Source organism: Pezoporus occidentalis, unplaced genomic scaffold (genome assembly GCF_034315485.1).
Source record: "Pezoporus occidentalis ecotype Australia unplaced genomic scaffold, CSIRO_AGI_Poc_V1 ctg35, whole genome shotgun sequence".
NCBI lineage: Eukaryota > Metazoa > Chordata > Aves > Psittaciformes > Psittacidae > Pezoporus > Pezoporus occidentalis.
Window position 1 is genome coordinate 1,439,840 of NW_026915483.1, and position 22,928 is coordinate 1,462,767.

At 41.2% G+C, this 22,928-nt stretch overlaps 1 protein-coding gene across 2 annotated transcripts in view; it reads left to right on the plus strand.

Moving 5' to 3' along the window:
• The window catches only part of PTPRG (protein tyrosine phosphatase receptor type G), a 416,775-nt gene that overhangs the window by 381,286 nt on the left and 12,561 nt on the right, over window positions 1-22,928 (plus strand). For both annotated transcript variants that reach the window (XM_062630206.1, XM_062630207.1), the window contains exons 16-25: window positions 4,502-4,593; window positions 14,499-14,595; window positions 16,275-16,357; window positions 16,578-16,712; window positions 16,947-17,081; window positions 17,474-17,646; window positions 18,161-18,296; window positions 18,628-18,774; window positions 20,744-20,837; window positions 22,428-22,504. In XM_062630206.1, the coding sequence (XP_062486190.1) occupies window positions 4,502-4,593; window positions 14,499-14,595; window positions 16,275-16,357; window positions 16,578-16,712; window positions 16,947-17,081; window positions 17,474-17,646; window positions 18,161-18,296; window positions 18,628-18,774; window positions 20,744-20,837; window positions 22,428-22,504 (1,169 nt within the window). The remainder of the gene's footprint in view (window positions 1-4,501; window positions 4,594-14,498; window positions 14,596-16,274; window positions 16,358-16,577; window positions 16,713-16,946; window positions 17,082-17,473; window positions 17,647-18,160; window positions 18,297-18,627; window positions 18,775-20,743; window positions 20,838-22,427; window positions 22,505-22,928) is intronic.

The following is a 22,928-nucleotide window of genomic DNA, read 5'->3' on the forward strand; positions in this document are numbered from 1 at the left end:
TGTGAAGTGCACGCTGAGATTTGATGGAGGTGCTTCTGAGACACAAGGGATGGTGTAGGATTGCTGAGCAGTGCAGTAAGTGGCTGCTGTTGGAGCAGATGGGCCAAGCCACGTGGCAGCTATGGCACATGAATCCAGGTGTCTTTGCAAATGAGAGACTGAAGTGCAGTCACTAACAAAGAAACGGGATGAGCTTTCACATTAAAAGTAAGGTGTAAGATACAAGAAGTGTGTTGGGTTTAGTGACTGGGTAAGATAATAGCTGAAAAACAGAACACATTTACAACGAATGAAAGACATGAGAATTTGCTTACCAAGACTTCTTCATGTGTGTCAAACATCTGGACTTCAGAAACCGCTAAACTCCAAACTAGACAAAGATAATATGAGAAAGCACTTTGGCTTTGACCTTCTGGATTAATTCCTCACCCAAAACCATCTATTCCAATCCAATGCCCCTATATTATCCAGTGAGCTTTTGGGCTGTAAATTAATCAAAATGAATCTGAGATCTTACTATGTGGAAACACCATCTCTTATACAATAGCCTATTTTTCTTTTGAAATTGGCCCCTATTGCTTTAACCTTACAAATGCAGCTTATTAAGTGAGAGATATGGGGGAATCCTTCCTGGTAGGATTACTAATTATCCAAACTTTAAATATAACCCTGTTCAAACTTGATTGCTTTTATACACTTTGGGTTTCCTTTGAAGGTGGCTGTCTTCTTAAAGAATGTACTAAGTATTCTGCATTGTCAGCTGCCATTTCTTAACAAATGAGGTGCAAGTGAAGGTTTTTCCTCTACAATTGTTTTCTTAAACAAAGCTTTTTTCTTGCCATGCTCTCTTTGTGGCAGGAAATGAGCTGCATTGTGGCCTTCTGCTTCTGTGGTTTTGATAGCCCTCTTTGGCACTTGTCTGGGACCAGCAAGTGAAGGTGGGAACTGCACCAGTGTTAAATAGTAGTTAAACCTAGTCCCCACCTCTCAGCTTCAGTAGTGTCTGATTATAAAGAATATTATTACAACTTATTTATAATAATAAATATATATATGATTATATTAAAGTTCTGGAGACTTATGCCCCTGTCTATCTGAGATTACTTCTTTCTCTGCATAACACGAAGGGTTAGTATGTTACTGTGGTGCCAGATTCAGCTCATATTTTGAGGTGACATAAATCCAGAATTGCTTTATTGACACTGATAACACAGATGGCTAAACCCAAGCTAGACAGAACTGTAATTATATCTACAGTGTTAGAGGTGAGGTTATGTTATTAAAACATTTCCCTCTTCTCTTTGAATAATGTGTAAGTCTTGCAAAATGTGAGGATCATACTGACAATATCAAATGTCACTTCAGCTTCTAGATGGGAAAAAGTATATGGTGCAAAAGGGAATATGCTCAGAACGACTATGAGCTCCTAATTAGCTATTATAGGATTCCATTAATCTCTTCCATCGACTAAAAGAATTGTAGTCGTTGAAGTCTATTTGTCTTAAGATGGCAAGAAGGCTTAACCAAAGCCTTAGGACTGACAATAGTGCAAGGAAAAGCATATTCTGTGCATCTAGCTACATCTGTTGGTCACAGCCGTCTTCAGATAACCTCAGAGCAGATACCACTCGGGAGTGCTGAGTGAGTATATTAGAACGTATTTTACCAGAGGTCTGGCAGCTGCCTGTGGCTAAGCATGCATATACCCCCAGCTAATGTTATTTGTGTTCCTGGGGGATATTTTGGAGTTAGAGGCCCAAATTACTTGAACACTTTTCTGTTTCATTGGTTAGTATAGCGGAGTATATCTTACATGCATGTACTTATTTGTGGCTGCTAAGAGGGGATAGGTGGGAAGCAGCCGCATCCTACCTGTCTGCAGCGTGCCTCTTCCCCCTGAGCTGAGTATCCCTCAATGGGTGACCTCTGCCTGGCCTCTGCACAGTAGCTGCCAGACCTTGCACGGTCAGCAGGACCACGTTATCCCAGAGAAAGCTCGAAATTGTAAGCCTTCCTTTTGAGGTTCTGATTTTTACGGTTCTGATTTTAATCTTCCTAATATGAAATAATTACATTTGCTCCAGTGTGGTTTTCCTGACTTTGTGGGCAGCTTCAGCAGCATCAAGCTCCCACTGAGCTCATATGACAACAGTATTTCGTATTTAATTTATTTAATGCTTAATTGCTGCCCATGTTATCAAATAGAGTAAGAAACTGCATTGGGTTAAGGCTTGTGGAGGGAATCAGAAGTGAAAATGCAGAAGAGGAAAAAGGGAGGAGAAACAATAAAGGATAGTGAAAAACAGAGAAGGGAGTTAACACTAGCTATAAAGGTGGAGACATACTGCCACCATGCAGTGATGACGATGAAAAGAAAACTAAACATATTTTGCCATGGATCTCTGGTGCAGACCCATCCTTGAAATTGGTGGGAATTCAATGGCCCGGAGAGCACGTTATCTCTAATGTATTTTTTGGCTCACAGATCACAATTAAAATCTGCCTTCTGCAGAATTGAATTGACAATAGTGGTCTGCTGCAGTGAATCCTTGATCCGGGGTGGTCTCAGTTGAGTTGGACTACTCAAGGAAAAACCACAAATGATAACCATGGAACTTTGCTTGTAAGAGTGTATGAAATTGCTATCACAGCACAAGGAAATGTACTGTATGGGTTACTTTTCAGGAAGGGAAAGATTGTTTTACAGGCTCTTGCTATTGACTGCTCTTCCTATAAATCATTCCATGCAAGTGTCTTGGCTGCAAAAATATTAATCTAAATGTTGTTATAAGATGATGACGTTTTCAATATTATATAGCAAAATGTTACCATTAAATATCTTAAAGTGCCAGCATTTCTGCACGCTGCAGCTTTTTGCTAAGATGAGCATACACTTGTCAAATGTTTTGAATTCTGTATTTATTGAGTGAATGAGCATGTGGTTAATTAAAGTAGCATTACTGTACTGGGAGGTGATCAGATTGCAAACATATCTTGAACAATTGGCTCTTGCATATAAAATAGAAGAGAGTTCTGATTGAAACCTGAAAACGTCAACGGATGCAAAAAGCCACCTTAGAGCATTACCTGATAAAATAAGAGTTGAGAAGTAATGACATGGTCAATATTAACTGCCATCAGCTGGAAAGGAATCAGATTGTCAGGGATCTATAAAATTCTTGCCAAAGTAGAACCTCATTTACACATACAGATCTTCATACCCTTTGCTAAGAAAAGCATATGTGACAGCTTAGAGGTTTTAGCTGCCAAAGATCTTTCACTCTGAATACAGTAAATGTCACATCTATTTATTTATCGTTAAATTTTGCTAAGTATCTGTAGAAATATTTGGATTTTTTCTATCATAATGTAGATGTTTAAAAGGAAAAGAATCCAGATTATAATGCAGCTGTAGCACCAAACCATATGGCTGCAAAATGGGAGCAAAAATACACCACTGAATTACTGGGAGTAAACATAAACTGGATGCAATCTCCAGAAGAATATTAAATGGAATATATAAATACCAGAGTACTGCCATAAAATCATGCAATCAGACAACAGTAGCCATCAGGCAGTGGATTATTTCACATGCTGAAAGTGATCACAGTTGTATAGCAATTTATGTTTTCTAAATGCCAGACTGAAAATATGAATCTTGGCAAGCGCAGTGTTTCTAACTGCAGTGGTGGTTATAACAACATCTAGGCCTTTTCTGAGAGAGGAGAGAGGAATAAGGCAGCCATCCTACACCCCAGCTTCATTAGAATCTGTCCAGAGTCCCAGCTGCTCAAAACAGTCTTGTTTGTCTTTAATTCAATTCAAGCCTTGGCTTTTTCTTTTAAAGAAACTGTCTGTGGGTGATTTATTGGTATATTTGGTATATTTGCACTGTGCTGAGCAAGAACAAATGGTCCAGTGGAATACATACATATTCAATATTATGAATAGTGTCTGGCATGAGAGAGAACTCAAATCAGTGTGTTGCCTGTTCTTTTCTAAGAGTAAGTTTAAGTCCATTTGGATTCTCCATCATTGTGTAAAAAGGAAGACGTTAATAACTTCCAGGAGAAAAACTTGTGTGTCTGCTTAGCCTGCTGAAAACTTGCTGGGGGCAATTGTCAACTGTACTTTGATATTTTGTCTCTCTTCTTTTTATACGATGTGGAAGGAGAGGAGACCTCTTCATCCCATCCACATCCCATTTTCAAACTGCAAACAAGAACTAAATGATCCTTGAATTTCAATTCAACTTTGTAAATTAGCATCCCAGGGAACAGACTTTCAGTATTCATAATTGCAGTGCTTAAAATTAGGAATATAATATAAGGAGTTTACCTCAAAATTGGCCAGATTCATCAAGATTTCTTATTACTGCATATTGAACTAGCTCTGCCCCTGGGAACTCAGATCTAAATGATACTGAGTAAAGGCTTTTTTCTCTCCTGAAGTCTTCTGTATGAGACAAATAGCAACTCTAAATATGTCTTTCTTTCTACAGATGATATGGAAGCAATTCCAGTCAAGCAGTTCGTTAAACACATCAGTGAGCTGTATTCTAATAACCAGCATGGGTTCTCAGAAGACTTTGAGGTACGATTTAATGATCCACTAATGAAGTGTTGTTTTCCTAAAGTTAATTATGTATTAACAGTTACGGACTGTGAGACATCTGTGTGATGCTGTCATGTCAGGTGAATGCAGTGCTCAGATGTATCAGAAGAAATAGGGAAATACCAATTTGCCACCAGATATGAGCAGTGTGAGGCTGGACATTTACAGATGCTTTCTAAGCACCGCAGATTCAGTGCCTTTAAGGGGGGACCCTCCTAAGTTTTTATTAGATAGGAAAAGCTGCCTGCAATCCCCCAGGAACAACATTGAAGATACAAGCGGTTGTTTGTAAGTCCAAGTTTTTCTTACAATCTGGAGTTTGTTTTACTCTTTTTGGCCCAGAATTTGTTTCTCTTAGTCACACTGAGAAGTCACTGCCTGAGCAGCCCAAAAGATGTAAAATAGTAAGAGCGGGAGAATTTGGTCTTCCATGAAAACCCAAACTGTGGGTCCATTCCTGGAGTCCTTGTTCATGCTCTGTTCAGCCAGGAAAGATTACTGTTAAAGTCATCAGTTTCCAGCAAAACCAAGGAGAAAGGCTTCAGGATTTAGCTGGTGGTATATACCCAGTGTGAATATTTTAAAGTAAGCATCTTATTACCTGTTTGGGACAGACTTTGACCTATAAATCTGCAATAAACTGGAGGTAATTCCAGAGAAGTGAAAGCAATTTCCACCTCTGGGTTACCAGATCCATATTGTACAAGCATAGTAAACATCACAGCATGAGAACAGGCTGCAGAATCAGGCTTTAATAAGCACAAGTCAGGATTATCTGGGAAGGTTTTAGGCATAGGAAGTGTTGAGAAGCAGAAGGAACTGCAGGAAATTGCACAGAGCTGTGCCGCTGGCTTCCCCACCACTAAAAGGAGGTGTATTTGTGTGCTGCAGGTGAATCAGAGAGGCAGCTCCGCTTACAGAAAAGGCAATGAACCAAAATAGGTGGCCTAATATCTACGGCTTCTTCACTTAGTGCAGTAAAGACAAGACTGTATGCAGGAATTGTTTTTAATGGGATCATTTAAAGCATTTATTGTTGCTGTTTGCTTACTGTCTATAAAGAGTGGCTGCTTTGTCTGGTGCTCAAAAACCATTGTGTATGTTAGAAACATTTTGTATTCATGAGGAAGGCAAATGTGGAAGGTGTTAAAGTGATTTAGTTCAATTGACTGCTGGCTGGATGGCTGAGCAGGAATATTGAGGCATTTAACAATGTTGATGGTATTCAGGACAAACATTTATTCTCCAGAGAGTAGAATTTGATCAGGATGATCAAATGCGACTCACTCTTCTCAATTATGTATGAATTGCAACCCCAGTGCTATTCGTCACCACTGGGTTTTACACCATTTAATTATTCAAAATAATCAGCAACACATCTGTAAACTTGGGCTGGCTTTAAGCAGGCTTTGCTTCAGCTGTCACAAAATCAGTGCTATTAACAAATGTTGGACACCTTCTGCCCGTGTTTTAGCAAAGAAAAACATTGCTCTAATAGCCTTATTTTTCCTTTCCTTCTGGAGCTCCCTGCTGCAAGTGCCATGCTGTGGCAGCCAGTGGGAGAGATGGCTTTGGCCGGCTAATCCCGTTTTGGGGAGCACAGGGTCCTCTCTAAGGAGAAGTTAAATTCTGATTGCACTGCATATGCCAAGTCCTGTTCTCCTTGCTGGCTTAAGATTTGGAGCACGTCTTTTGAAGTCAGTATTAGCTGCTCCAGATGTATTTCTCCACAGCTGAGGTCTTGGCTGCCTAAAGAGTAAATGAAATCTCCTCCTGGAGTAAGGAGGAGGAACAGGAACAAGACAATCTCTGTCTGGTGAATCATCCATCTCCCTTTCGTTGCTTATGTTGGGTCCTGCTGATGCCTTGTGGGCCTGATTTTCTTCCTTATGGTTCACAGTGATAGGACAGAAGAGTGAAACCTGGGGTTTTTCACAGAGCCTGTAGGTAAAATGTTTCTCAAGTGCCTAAACTGACTCAGAGATGAGAATACCAGTTCTGAAAGCAGCTGAGGGGTAGAGGACCCTGAGGTTACATTTATACAGTAGTCACTGGAAGCAGCTAGCAGTGTAACTTCTCATGCCTCGTCATATCCAGCTATGGTCTATGTGCTGGAATTGTATCTGCCAGCTACAGTGAAGACTTAGCTAATGTTTTATGGAGAAACAGCAGGATTCCGGCTGAAACAGAAAATCCAGTATTACAGGGCTGCTAGCCTTAGGCAGAAAGTACCACAGCCATGTCATGCCTGGGGAACTCCTGAAACGAGGTATTAGGTTCTGCAGTCATACAGACTGCTTTTTATATCTAAAGGTAGAGAGAAGGGGATGACAAGAAGGTGCTGAAAAAATGTGATCAATACTACAGAATAAATCAGTCTTCCCAAAGACAGGCAGTGCCCAGGGTGGTTTTAAGGAAAAAGGATCAAAAATCCTGTCAGAAATTCCTGTGTCAGGAGGTTTATGGTGGAACCTGTGAAAGAGGAGACCAAGCTGGGCGCACACATACTGTGCCCAATGTCGAAGGTAAACATCCGCCATGTGTTTGTTGCTAGTTTTTGGTGTGAGGCTCTTCCTGTGTTTTTGGCAGCATGTTGTGGGTTGTGTCGAGTTGTTTTTTACATGAAGAAGACTCCTTTGAAAGTAAATGGTGTGAATACTCCCTCATCCTCTTAAAATGAGCTGTAATTACAGCTAAATATTTTGTGAACGTGCTTAGGAAGTGTTTCATGTGCAGAGGAATAAAGGACTTTGAACTCACCAATCTTGCTTTGGGAAGTACATCCAAAACAAATTCTTATTCCCTCTGGGTAATCATAGTGCAAGTAGCCAGCTTTATTGTCTGGTGATAGCTGGGCTTTCTTGTATGAACAGAATTGTTAAGATTTCCTTTGAGTCTGGTGAATTTTCAATTTTGGATATAGAAATAAAGGGCCTGATTTAATCCTGAACAACAAATAGCTTTTTAAAACAAAGGCAATGATCCTGCATCACCAGTGCTGGTCTTATGATGAAACTTAGTATTTTACCTTGGAGTTTGTTCAGCCTACTACTGAAAACAGTTCAAGGAGGTTTTGGCTTGCTGTCAGGCAGCTCCAGCACTCTCTTGCTATGGCACACAGGGTGAGGTGCCACATTTTTACAGGCAACACTGGGGCAGGGTTTGGTGGCAAGGCTGAACAGAGATTGAGAGGCTTCCAGAGCCAGAGATGATATCTACCCCTTGTCTAGCCAGAGATTTTCTTGGCATCAGTATGCTTAATACTTTTTGGTTGACCTTTCTACCATAAATTTCTCATTGCCTCTTGAACCCTGCAGACTTCTAATGTCCAAAGCATCCCATGGCAATGAATTCTACGATTTGTTCCACAAGAACGGACTTCCTTTTGCTTTTAACTCATGCCTAATAACTTATCTTGATGCCTCTTAGCTTTATCATTGCAAAATATATCGCTGTTCACTTAAATGCCTCACAGGATTCTGTCTGCCTCCCTCTCATTCGCCCTTCGTCTGTTTTTGAATCTGCAGAAGTCTAAACTATTTAATCTGTTTGTTTCAGGAAACCATTCTAGACTTACGATGACTTGTTCCCTTTGTGGCTTTTTCTATTCCTTTACCATATCCTTTTTAAGATGAGGAGGCCAAAACTGCGCACAGTATTTAATGAGTGGGTTTACTGCAGAGTTCTGCAGGAGCACAGTGATGTTTTCTGTTTGGTTTTCTATTACTTTCCTTCTTCCAAACATCCCATTTGTTTTTTAACAACTACTGAACACTCAGCTGACACCTCCAGAAAACCATCAGCTGTGACCCCAAGGTCTTGTCACTGAATGGTAATAGCAAATTGGGAACCTGTCAGTATGTATGTGTAGTTAGGGTTGTTTTTCCCAAGTACATCACTTTGCATTTATCAACATTGAATTTCATTTGCTGTTTTATCACTCAGCCACTCAGTATTGCGAGATTGTTCTGCTTCCCTTCACAAACAGCTTTCGTTCTAATTATCCTGTATAATTTTGTATCATAAACACACTTTGTCTCCTCTGCAGTCCATTTAGGAATAGATGAGGTCTCTATACGGTCCCACTGGTGAAATCTGAGCACTGAAAATTCCTGGGCACGCTAGTCCCACCTCTAACCTGTTCCTATACAAGGAGAGTTTTCCTTTTGCTCCAAGACATATCAGGTCTTTAAGTAATGTTTTCTGAGAAGCCTTTTCACTAACAGTTTGCAAATCCAAATATACTATTCTGTTCCAGACTGTGCTTACCTATAGACATCTTCAGGGACCTCTTCACAGTCTGTTAGAGGTGTTCACTAGCTCTGATATTTATTACCAGCGTCTAGCAGTTTGCCCCACAGAGAAGTTGGATTTAGTGGGCTGTAGTGCCTGAAATCCCTTCTGGATCTCATTTTAAAAACTGATGTCACATTTGTCATCTTCTGTTCCCCTGATAGCCTGACTATATAGGGCATGTGCCCTCCGAATTCTGGTATCAAAAAGAGTGTGAAGTGCCACCTCCCACAGTAAAGCTTTTCACTCCCTCCCCCTGGCCAGTTGCTGGAATAACACAGTAAGTTTTCTGAGTAGCTGTGTCCTTTTGCTCTGAGAAAGGAACCAAGGAAGCCAAGAAATCACCCTCCATCCCCAAAGCTAATTGAATTTCTAGACTATACTGCAGTGTTTGGGATTTTGAGATTGGACAATTTTCTTTCCCCTCCTTCCTAAGAGTGGGTTGGTCAGTGCTGCTGCAGGGATGATTAGAGGGGGTAAGTGCAATCTCTATAGACCTCTCCTGCCTGTGGCCTTGTGAGTGTAATGATTCATCGCCAATTTGGAGTCTGCACAGGCTCGCTGAACTTGGAGGCAGGCTGTCTAGCTCCCTCATCACATAAATTGAAAATATCTTTATACTCCAGCGGCACCTTCTTCTGAATGTCCTGAAATGTAAGAAAATAACATAAATCCATATCTGCAGTGATACGGCAGGGATTTGCTACCGTTATCCTCATGGTTGCTGCTGCTCGGGGCAGGGGTCACTAGCTCTTTTTAACCGGTGACCTCAGAATGTTATTCTTTAGTGGAGGGCTGCATTGAAGACAGATAAGGCTGCACTTCACATGTTTCTTGAGACACTAAAAACACTGTGTAGTTATACTGGCATCCCTTATAGATTAGACATAGCTTACACCAGACACATGCTTGTAGCTGTATCTACGCCAAGGAATTTGGCAGTAGAAAAATGCTATTTCAAAAACATGCTACTAGCAGGCATTACTGCACTGGGAAATGGTTTATAACCTTTGCCCAAAATTGCCATAATTAGAGGTATTCTGTGCATTGCTGTACTGAAACCAAAGGAAAGCAGCACATTGAAGCTGGATGAGGAAGGATTGCTGCAGAAGAGGGTCTTCCTGGAGTTCTCAGTTCTTACCTCCCTGCTTGACTTTCCCTAAGAAATTGGCATCATGGATTAGGAGATAAAGTTGAAGAGAAGCAATAAAAGAAGTTCAGCTGTCTGGGCTTTCTGTTACTAGCCATAGTACTGTGGCCATACCCAAGGTTTCTGCTTAGAAGCCCTGCACAGGCAATGCAAGAGTTCATTCAGACTCTGACACTCCCTGCGTTGTGAAGGGCAGGATACCACAAGCAAATGTTCCTCCACCCTCCTCTCCTCTCTAATTTATTTACATGAATTTTTAGCTATCTAAATACTGTCATTCCTGTGTTGAGTCCTTTAGGTTTGTTTGTTTTCCCCTTCTTTCCAGGCTGTCCCCAGCTGCCCGCTCTCTTGAGTACCATTACGGAGTTTGTACAAGTGCTAAATTTTCCCCAAAATCCATGCTGTTCCTGTGGGATATCTTCAAATGCTGTCTGCTGTCCCTGTTGGTATGCTGGCTTCATGTTTGCTGTGATAAACAGCAAGAGCAATACCACAGAATTCTCTAATTTGGGATAAAAATAATAGATCAAACCTGATTTTAGGGGTGGATGAACTAGCTGCTTTCGTGCTGAAAAATATCAAAGTAATATCAAAACATAGCTATGGATCTCATTTAATTTAGTCCTTCAGATTAGGATCCCTTCTTCGTTCATGATTCCTCCTCATTGCTATTCATAGGCTTTCACAGTTCAGCCCCTGCTAGGACATCGAACTCAAGTAATGGGAAACAACAGCAGCACTGCATAAGGCCAAATCAAGAGATCGAGTTCCTGCTCAGTCACTGTAGCAAAAATTCTTGCTCAAACCTTATATTGCCAGCAAGACACGGGTGCAGTTTGATTTTACACTTTAATGGAAATTCTCTGAAGTTTAGAAGAAACTAATCTGTAACTTGTTTCAGAAAGGCAATGAAAATGGGTCGTTAAACCTGGGTGTATCAAATTGCAATTAGCACTAGCATGGACAATATAATTAAAAGGTAAATCAGCCATAATAGCAGAGACTAGGACACTTTTTACAGTAACTAACGGTCAATTGAAACCATGTACTTCGCTTTCTTGGGTTGTCAATGATAAGTTGAAAAGACAGAATAAGAGCCTGTATCCATTCATCTTTGAACAGTAATGTGTTCTGCAAAGTTAAACATGAAAAGCAGCGGTGTCCTAGCCAGCTGCCATTAAAATCAGTGGAAGGGACTAAGTGGGATTAAGGAATGCCAAAGAAAATACTCTAGAGCAGAACAGTTTGTGGATGTGGTGATATGGACACTATCTGTCCTACTCCAAGGTGCCAGCAGCAGTTTTGTGCTGACTGGGAGAGGAGTTTTTATCGGCTGCAGTGAGCAGCCTGGGATCAGACCTGCCTGCAGACTTGGGTTGTAATAATAATAATATAGTCATGGTGATCTTTTAAATGCAAATGAAGGACTTGCTAGCCAGTAAGATTTAGAAATCCTAGGGTTTTCATTGCATAAGCAATAGAAAAGTCTGGGAAAACAAATATGTTATATATATAAATGTGGGAAAATGGCGTAATTAAGCTGGTGACTTTCTGGAACTTTCTCCAGGGTGATACTTACTAATACCGGGCTTCCCTCTTCTGCCAATGGGTAAATAATCCTCTGAACAGAGGCATATATAACAGGCTGCAACTAGTCTTTTCTTGCAGCACTTTGTGCATTGATGAAAGACAACCACCTTAGCTTTAATAACAAAGGAATGTTAACTTCTGCCTTACCGTCTATTAGGGGGAGCCTGTGGTTTAGTAATTTGCTGTTAGAATTTGGAGACATGAAGCAGGGAAGGTAAGAGTGTGGATGATCACCCTCTGCTCTCAACCCCATCTGTCCATGCAATACTGATAGTGGAGTTGGAGGATGTTCTCAGTCCCGTTCTTGTTCAACAGCTTCAGTGTACCAAACTGCCGGTTGCATCCTGAACTAAGGGAGAGGGCTGAAGTCAAAATGGCCTTTTACTGTTCCACACTGATTTTTTAAAAGACAAAAACAACCGAAGCACATTGGGAGGGGAGGGCTTTTCTTGAACAGACTCCTTTTGCTACGCATTTGCAGTGTGCAGACATTGGAATCCACCATCACAGCAGCTTTCCAGAGTATTAAAAATTGCTTAGAAAGTTACGTGTTAAGAAAAGCCATTTTCAGCTAATCAGCTCTCACAGCATCAGACCTTCTTTTCCACTGCTGTGTTTTTCACTGCCTTAGCTTAATCTTCCTCTTCTATTAACTTTATATTGGCCAGCTGGGAACATGTTCAGTTGAGAAAACAGCATCAACATAAAAAGGTTAATTAAAATGATTAACCTCACCAACAATTCCCTTATGGAAGAATCCTATAGAATTTAATAGAAAGTGATACATTTACTATGTAGTATTTAAACTGTCAGAGAAAATTCCTTAGCAGGGAGGTAATTCCCTATTAAGTTTGTTAACTTGTTAGAGTATTTTCCACAGCACCTTACTGGATTCATCTGTATTAAATTCTACAGCAATTGGCATAAATATTTCAATGCTAATAACTTCTACAAATAATTCCGTAGTGATGCAGGGATGTAGAGTTTGATGTGAGGCTTTTGAGAAGCAAGGCGGTATCTTTTAGGAGCGACCTACAGTGGTGCAGCAGTGATGTTATATGATTTCTAAATGCAAAGGGAAAAAAGATAAAATGAAATTACATTAAATCAACCTAACACATAAGTAATGCTGCTTTTCCAGTTATGACTTCAGCTGAACTGATCCTGCCCATTGTGTAATCAGAAGTCCCTTGCTTACTGGAGCTGACAGGTAGAATTAGGGGAAGCACACACTTTAATGGTGTTTTTTATTTCTGTGATAGAAATGGAACTATGAAAATTCTATTAGGGCCAGCTGGGAGTTCGGCTTGATTTGTCTTTGTCTTTGCTCAGCTTATCTCCTTGAGCATAGTATGTTTCTCCCTATGGAGGATGGGGAGGAGAGAGAGAAGCAATTCTTATTTGGGAGTGTCATGTGGATATAAAAGCTGTAAAACGTTCAAGGTTTTAGTATACTTTGCACTTTTAAAATGTAAATGCTGGGGAAGGTATCAAAATTGCTATGCAAGTCCTTTGTGAAATGTCTCCATAATGCTGAACTCTGTTACATCTGCTGTTTGTATAGCATTTCTCTTGATAATTTTTCTCTGTCACTTAGCTTGTGATCTTTATAGCAGCTGTGAGCTCCTAATGACTTTCCCTCTTAGGCAGGTTCTATACTGTTATTTTTAAAGCCTGAAGTACAAAGTAATTTGGCGCTTCCCCATATATCCTTGGGGGAAACTGGTACCGTTAGGTGCAATTTCTGGAACACATAAAAGATTTGAATAAATGTAGTTTCTTCCACAACTTTATAAACTCCAACAACTGATACATTTTTCAAAAATGTAGAGGTTTAACCAAATATTTAGTGATAAAAAAGGGGTTTAGTTTATGCAGGAAGGTTGTGGTTGAATAAATAGTAGAAAATATATCTCGGAGGTGGCAGGCCACATGAGGTTTAGTGATTCAGTTTGTAAGACAGTCTCTGAAATGTGTGACACTCCAGGATAGCCTGGCCAATGGGAATAGCTGCTTTTCTCTGGGGTCAGAGAAAAGACCCTCCATTGCCCCATTCTAACAGCCCTGTATTCTGTTTTGGACAATGAAAGTAAGAGGTAAGTTAAGAACTAAAAGTATTAATGGGGATTAGGTATGTAACCTACAGCCTCAACTAGACAGCAGTCTGCATCTCTAAACACCTTGGCAAGCCTGGTCTCTTTCTGCTTTGTAAATGTATAAATACATGAATACAACCTTTTATCTTTTTTACTGTATTGTGGGCTGTTAATCAGTGTCCCAGAGGTGGTATTCAAAGTATTTGCTGTTATCTTCAGAGTTCTATTTTATTTATATTTCATAAAAGGCATCTCTCTGCAGACAACTAACAAAAGGTCAGCGCCAAACTTAAATGTCAGAAACCCTTTTTTGAGAGGTTATAAGCAGAGAAGTTGTCCAGCACTCAAAGTCTTGTGCTGAAATGCTTTTTGTGCTTAATTTATTACATTGCACTGGCCACTCTTGCCTTTAAGGGACTCTCTTCCCTTCCCAAGGAGGGAAAGAGTAAAGCATCACAGGAGATGCAGTCCAGAAGACAGATGGGCTGCTGGTCAGAGGAGGCAGTTGGTCCTCAGGGTGCTCAGAGTGCATCTGTCACCAAGTGGAGAGGAGCATAGCTGTACACCTGGCAGCAGCTAACACAGCCCTGTTTAAGCAGACCATATCATACAGGACAATACTGGAAGACTGTGTTTTATCCTGAAATTAAGATACCAGTACTTTAAATGTGGGGATTTTGAGCTGTTGCAAGAGAAGATAAAGCTCAATTTTCTTGAAGTGATGCATTTCATGTTTGAATATTCTTCATGCCCAGGAAGTGCAGCGCTGTACGGCCGACATGAACATCACTGCAGAGCATTCCAACCACCCCGACAACAAGCACAAGAACAGATACATCAACATCCTAGCCTGTAAGTAAGCACTGGCTGTAAGCACAATGCATCAAGGCACTCTCCTCTCACAGTGTGTGTGTGATGGGAAAAGGCAGGTAGCTTCAAGTTACCTTACTACACAGAATAAACATGTTCAAGTATGGCTGGGAGATAATTTCCCTACCAAAGGCAGAGGATGTTTTGATCTCTCTGTCACTCTGGATTTCATTTCTGGATTTCACTCCAACTTTTATTCTAAATACGTTGCAGTTTGATGGTCCAAAAGTAGTTTTAGAAATACCAGTTTGGTATGAATTTAAGTGGAGGAATAACTGGGATAAATTGGTCAGAGCTCTTCTGCCTGCTAATGTCTGAAAACTGGCCTTTGCATAGTGTGGAGCAAAGAGTTTTATTGATGATTCCTGAGATTCCCTTATAGCCCCAAAGGTGCTAAATCTCACAGAGTACATCTGCTGTATTTCAGCCTGCTTCAGCTGTGCGTATGACTTGGACAAACAGTGATCTCTGTAGCACAGTGCGGGCTTTGCCTGTATTCCTCTGAGAACTGCAAATCTGGGCTCTGCTCTAGAATGCAAATCACTGCAGGTCAGGGATGGAAAGCAGTAACTTCTTCCATATTGTTCTCTGATATGGAATGAATGGCAGATGCAGCAGTCACTGTGAACTACAAACAAAGATGGAGCCACTGATAAAAACTTTGCAGTGTTCATAAACACTGCAATAAATCTGGAATGTTGTTGATAATATAGGAAGGGTGTCTCTAACAGATTCTCAGATATAATCAAGGTGCCAGCTAAGGACCAATTCACAGACCTGTAAAAGACTTGCTGTTACATGGCCTTTGACAAGGGGATTCATTCAACTTTTAGACATAGATGTCTGGTCCCTCTAGGCACAGAGGGAGAAGTACCATCGGAGGAGAACTGAAGCAGGCATTCCAGTCCTCCAGATTGCCCATGGGAGAACCTTTCTCTGTTGAGAGGCACTTAAGGAAGGCAACTGAAACCACATTCTTCATGCTTAAAGTTAGCCCAAGTGTCTCATCTCTACACATGCTGGAAGTGCCACCCAGCCCAATGCTGCTGCCTTGGAGCAGAAGGACTGCAGTATTTTCTCTGATTTAAGCCAAAGTCAAGCATTTGGGCGGAATAAAAAGAGGAGCTAAAGAGTGTAACCTAAAGTGTAACCTCTTGGTGTGATGAGGATGGTGAAGGAGTAAGAACATTGACTCGGATCCCAGAGCCAGTAGAGCTGTGTGAGCCCAGCAGTGGAAGATAATGATCTCAGACACTGAGCCAAGCAAGGGCAGCTGCAACACCTGTGAGGGCCAAGCTGGTGTCTCCACATGGTGTTACACAGCCCTGTGAGGCTCTTTGAATCACACTACACTGTATGATGTGGATGATCCTAGAGATTGTGCTCCTAGGGCTCCAGTGTCCTTTAAAGAGAAGCTGCCCCAGCATGAACCACATACTTAAAGGGATGTGAAGACTCAGGACCTGAAGACTCAGGACCTGCTATGATGAGCAGATGAGCCAGACCAGATGCTCCCATTTCCCATTCGCCTCCCATCCAAGGCTGATTTCTTCCATGTATGAGTAAAGGCTACTCCAGTGCCTGGGAAATGGAATGTTTACCTGCAGTTCTGCACTGTGTTTCCTTAATGCTCTCTTAATGCTCTGTTTTTCATCCTGCAGATGATCACAGCAGGGTGAAGCTAAGGCCTTTACCAGGAAAAGATTCGAAGCACAGTGACTACATTAATGCTAATTATGTCGATGTAAGTTGTTTGAATTGGTTTGATTTCTCTGACTCTGAATCCTTCCACAAGGAGGGAGTATTGCTGCTTGTGAAGTGGTTGTGTTTTCCAGCTTCACCTGAAAATTTTGCTACGAATTCCTCTCTCTGAGAAAAGCACCTTTCTCTGTTACCTTTAAAATATTGATATGTCTGCCATGATACTGCTTTCATCTCACTTGGCATTATGGTTTTCTTTGAAGGGTTACAACAAAGCAAAAGCCTACATTGCTACCCAGGGACCTTTAAAATCTACCTTTGAAGATTTCTGGAGGATGATTTGGGAACAAAATACTGGAATCATTGTCATGATCACAAACCTTGTTGAAAAAGGAAGAGTAAGAGATTTTCTAGTTTATAAGCAGTTGCTTCTTACCACATTCCCGAATCATGGGGGCAGAATTTGGTTTTGATGGTTTGGGATATGATATATATTGATGTATAATATATACCTAACAGAACAGAAGGATACATAGCTAGCCATGATTTTACTTCTTTAAGAAGCTCTAAATACAAATGTAAAGCAACAGCTCAAAGCCTCAGCCAACCCACCCAACTGTGTCTTTGTTCAGAGGAAATGCGATCAGTACTGGCCATCAGAGAACAGCGAGGAGTATGGGAACATCATCGTCACGTTGAAGAGCACAAACATTCATGCCTGCTACACTGTGCGCCGCTTCACAGTCAGGAACACAAAGCTGAGAAAGGTGAGTAAAGCCTTCAGTGTCCTCATCCAGAGGCCTTCTGGCTTGTGTAGGATGCAAGGCACACAGGAGCAAAACTCAGCGTTTGCATAGGGAAGTTAAAGTAGCAGGTGGATGGGAAACAAGTAAGCAAAGCCAGGATTACAAGGAACCTGGTGAAAGGTTTAACCTGTATTTCTTTTTCTGACGTTCACTGCTGCTTTGGTGTCACAGTCATTGCTGTTATTACCTGTTCCCACATGGATTTTTCCTTGAACTCTGTCTCCACCTAGCAGGAGGCAGAGCTGCAGATTTCTTTTGTTAGAATCCAGCAGTTTTTCGGCTGAGCACTGAGTCTCTTTCCATGCTTCTCATCCCAAATCTTTCTGTTCTTTCTGTGCACACTTTGCACTCAGGGTCAGAAAGGAAACCCCAAAGGGCGGCAGAACGAGAGGACGGTCATTCAGTATCACTACACCCAGTGGCCTGACATGGGTGTGCCGGAGTACGCTCTGCCCGTGCTGACCTTTGTTAGGAGATCCTCTGCAGCCAGAACCCCAGACATGGGACCAGTGGTGGTGCACTGCAGGTATGATGGGTGTGAGTGACTACTTCATGGCAAGCATACCTAGTGCACAGCAGGTGCTCTTACACACCAGCTAAGACAAACACAGGCTGGAGCAGCCTTGGTGGCCCAGAAGAGCAGCAGTTCGGTACAGGGTGGATGTCTACATGGCTTCTTCCAGCCAGTACCAGTAACAACAGCAGTGGAGACAGGGCCAAGTGTTGGGGCAGGTGAAATCCAAGACCGTGGTAGCCCCATCCTCATTGTCCTGGCCTGTGAGCCCAGACTTGGTGGCACAGCCATGATGGCTTCTTTTGTATCGTCCTCATCATGCAACACAGAGATACCCACAGAAGAGAGGAAATACATAACTGGTAAAATTCCCAGAAAATGAAGTATTTTGCTGAGAAACTTTCATGGTTGGGGCTAACAGAAAAACTAAAGCCTGTGAACAGGAATATTTGCTTAGTTCTGCTGTTGTGATCATTTACTTTCATCTGCCTGTATTATATAGGTTTCTCTTATGTTTTTTTTATAGTGCTGGTGTTGGCAGAACTGGTACCTACATTGTGATAGACAGTATGCTGCAACAGATAAAAGACAAAAGCACAGTAAATGTCCTGGGTTTCCTGAAACATATCAGGACACAGCGCAACTACCTCGTCCAGACAGAGGTAAAAATTGCAGCAGGCTTGAATTTAAAGCCATGTCCATTGCATGCTGTAATCAAAAGAAAACATTTTTCTGTTACATCCCTATAAAAATTTAATATATCACTGTCACTTTTTGCTCTCGAATGTCTCTCTTCTTATAGACCAAACACTTCAGATTTGGTTTTTGACTTAGAGTTGTATGTGTGACACTTGTAAATGTTTATTCTGGACTTGGCCATACTTGCATGGGTGCCTTGTTTTGCACATCCTTCCTTTAGTGTGCTCTACCCCTTGGTTAAAGCCGGCTGTTTAGTTTATTCCAAGTGCCTACATGACATGCTTGTTTTTCTAGGAGCAGTACATTTTTATTCATGATGCCTTGTTGGAAGCCATCCTTGGGAAGGAGACTGAAGTATCTGCAAACCAGCTGCATATTTATGTTAACAGCATCCTCATACCTGGCATAGGAGGGAAGACGCGACTAGAGAAACAGTTCAAGGTATCACCGCCATCCAGAAGGACTTAATTTCCCTACTCTCTCTTGTATGGTCTGTCTTCAACTGTCAGTTGTCATAGATAAGGAACCAAATCAGAACACTTGATTAGCAGCTTTTGAAGTGTTGTTCTCCACGGACTTAGCTAACGCTGCTGGAAATCAGTATTAAAACTCTTGAAGGCAGAAGCGAGCAGAGGCACATGGACACTGTTTTGGAGTGTGCTGCTAGTCTCCCTGGTCCCACAGGGGCTTGGGTGTTCCTGAGTCTGTGGTTACCTTGGCTGAAAGTCTTCTTCCAATGTATGGCTCTCCTGCATATACGTGGAGAAGGACATGAAATGAGGTTCTTCACAACTGTGGCTGCCCCATCTCTGGCAGTGCTCAAGGCCAGGTTGGACAGGGCTTAGAGGAACCTGCTGTAGAGGAAGGTGTTCCTGCCCATGACAGGGGGAGTGGAACCAAATGATCTTTAAGGTCCCTCCCATCCCAAACCAGTCTGTGATTCTGTTACGTTATAAAAAATGCTTTAAGACCAGGAAACACAGTAGGCCTTTCTCGTTGCTATTAACTGTGCTTGCTGCTTTTCCCTGCTATGTCATAGCTGATTTCATCCTGGCCTAATTTATTTTTTGCTCAGATCTCCTGTTTGAAACCTAAAATTTTGTGATTATATTTTATTTGAATGCCTTTAAAAATATTTTGTGAGACTGTGTATCATAAGATTATACATGACATCTGTTTTCACAGATAAACTCGCTCAATAACTACCCAAGGAACTGAAACCATTAAATTATACCAGGTGCCAAGCTATTCAAAAACCAAACAGGCTTTTCTCCGAATTCACTCACAGAAATCTCGGTACTTCTCCATCAGTCAAGACATTCCAGATGCTTAATTACTAAATTAAAGAAACAAGTGCAAGCACAAGCAATACACACACAAAATGCAGCAGGAGAAAAGGATTTCTTGTTAAAAAAATTATATGTATAAATATGAGTATATACATCTAGATTATATGTATAAGGATAAACGTACACATATAAAATGTACACATTAAGATGTCTTCTGATGACTTGTGGCAAACTTTCAGTACCTTGAGTGCCAATTTCAGAAATTACTTTCTCTACCAATGTTGCGCAGGTATTTAGAAACCCCATAAGTTCTAATGAGGCCTATGCCAGTACACAGATGAGTTGAGTGCTGCCTTGTTTAGAGTGCATTTGAAACTGGGACGTGACCAGCAGCAATTATTTGATCTTTCTCTCGCTTCTGCTGCTGCCACAGAGCTGGCAGAAAATGACTTGTGCTCATGCCCTGGTACAGTGGTTTACATTCAACCATCTTAGAGTAAAATTACGCTGAGTAATGAGTTGCTAATGCAGGAAATGAAAAAGCCACCTTCACTCTCTTTGCTCTGGTAGAATCTGGGTGAATATTCAAATAGAATCTGCCTCCCTGATATCTTTTTTTGTGCCTTTAAGCAGCTCAGAATGAACTTGGCAGACCAGAGAATGTGACCCATGGCATCCCTCAGATCTTTGGTGGGTTCCCCAAAGGCCTGGCAGAAAAAGAGATTCTACAGGAATGATCTGGCTTTTATTCTGGGAGAAAACATAGGGGTTTTGTTCTATTTTTCTAGCTCTTCTTCCTTGAGAACTGCTGCTGATTGAACATACCTGCAAGTCTATGCAATATACTCTTAAAGATACCTAAATGTAGTGTTCAGTGAAAATACATTTTAATGGAACTTCATTTTCAGGATGTTTCGATGCTGAGAGCTGCAGAAATCTTTTTATCCATTAAACATGTTGTATGAAAAGGATGATTTCCATTGGCATCTCAAGTAGTTTAAACAAGTTTAACAATGTAGTTTATTCTCCTACTAATGCATTTTCACAGGAGTTGGCAAAGAAACCTCCTGTCTCCATTTAGAGCACTGTGAGGACTGACTTACTACTTTATTCTTTTTCAGCTGGTTACACAGTGTAATGCAAAATACGTGGAATGCTTCAGTGCTCAGAAAGACTGCAACAAAGAGAAGAACAGGAACTCATCAGTTGTGCCATGTAAGATCGCATCTTTGGTTTGATTACTGCCTAGCATAACTTTTTGTACTGAATTCTCCTGGTTTTATGCATGAAAAGGCATAGCCCCTAGGAAGGAGAAATGTAATCTTTTGTTCAGGCCGGGCTGTCTTGTCTTTCCAAATTACCCTGATGAAACTGAACAAAAGAAAATAGTGACAGTGTCAGCCAGATATACTGTCCAAGTGAAATGTTAATTTGAAGTGCTTAAGAATTTGAATTATTAGGTAGGGGATAAAGCTATATAATACTGAGAGAACTACTTTGATAGTGCTCTCAGCTCAGGTGAGATCTCCCAGTGTGATTGGCACAAGTTGTTTGTAATTCAGCTACTACACTCAGTTTCTGCCTCCGAGCCTTCCCCAGATATGAGGGTATTTAGTGCCCAAGGACACAATTTCACAGTCATTAACATAGACTCTCTGCATGGTTGCCAGGCAGTATGAGCAAACCAAGCGTGGGCACAACATCATTGCCATCACATTACCAAGGGCATACAGGACAGATAATAGCCAAGCTAGGGAGCCTACAAGGATGCTGGAGAGGGGCTCTTCATCAGGGTCTGTAGCAATAGGACAAGGGGTAATGGGTTTAAACTTAAACAGGGGAAGTTTAGATTGGATATAAGGAAGAAATTCTTTACTGTAAGGGTGGTGAGGCACTGGAATGGGTTGCCCAGGGAAGTTGTGAATGCTCCATCCCTGGCAGTGTTCAAGGCCAAGTTGGACAGAGCCTTGGGTGACGTGGTCTAGCGTGAGGTGTCCCTGCCCATGGCAGGGGGTTTGGAACTGGATGATCTTAAGGTGCCTTCCAACCCAAACCATTCTATGATTCTATAAGCTTAGCACAAAGTAATAATGGCACAGACATGGAGTTTGTCAATTGAAAGGAAAGTCATCAGGATCTATCTTAAACCCAAATGTGAATGGGGAGAAATAATCTATATGGCTTTGCACTGCGTGTCCTGTCACTGCAGTGATTTCAGTTTGACACTTGGGGCCTGTCAGTTGGTTTGAGGATGTTGTTGAATCCAGCCCTCAAACACGGAGGTGTATAGCTCTGCTGAAGAACACACTCACACTTCTGGGTGGTTAGCCATTAGGGAAGGGTTTTGTCTCTGGAGGTTCTCTCAGCCTCCAGCTGGGAGGAGTGAATGATGGTGGTGCTGTGGAGTGATAGGGAAAACAAAATAAATCAGCTGGGTTTGTGTGCTGCTGGAGACAAATGGAACACTACAGTCAAGAATTACCTGAAATTCCCTGTTATCACTGCATATACTGTTATTTGGTAATTCAGCCTGCTGTGAAAATCTTTGCTATAGTAAAATTTGATTCCTGAAATTACTTTGTCCTTGTGGGAATATGTGCAACATTCTCTTTTATATCCTGTGTTAGCAGGCAATGCTTTAAGTCAGTTAAAGTGCTGGCCTGCTCCTGCGGGAGATGGGAGCTGCATGCTGTTTGGTTTGTTAACATCTGAGAAATTCTTACTTTCTTCATTGTGCCATGAGCAGACTTTGATCTTTTTGTTTTTACCTTTCCTTTTTCTTTCTGTTTCATTTTAATCTTACAGCTGAGCGTGCTAGAGTGGGCTTGGCACCACTGCCTGGAATGAAGGGAACAGATTACATTAATGCCTCTTATATCATGGTGAGGAAGCCAACACCTAATTACAAAGTAAAATCAATTCTAAGGTGCTAAATGCCAGATGCCTGTAATTGTCTTAATTCTGTATGTAATGGCTGTGTATTAACAGATGAGATTTTAACACCTTCCCCATAATGTAAAGCTATTAGCTGTGTTTTATTAAAGATTGTTGCCTAAAAAAATTAAATACAAGGTGCATTTAGGTGGAATGTGTATTTCTGTAAGATAGTCAGATAAATAGTGGGATTTAGAGTAAATGAAAACATCAGGGACTCTGCAGAATGGAAATGGAATTATAAAATTATAGCATGTGTGAAAATATTGTGGAATAAAATGGAATAGGGTCATTATGTGTCCCCAAAGATTAAATTAATGCTTTGAAAGTGTTGAAAGTAGTAAGTAACCATGTGGTTTGTTTTGCTGCAAA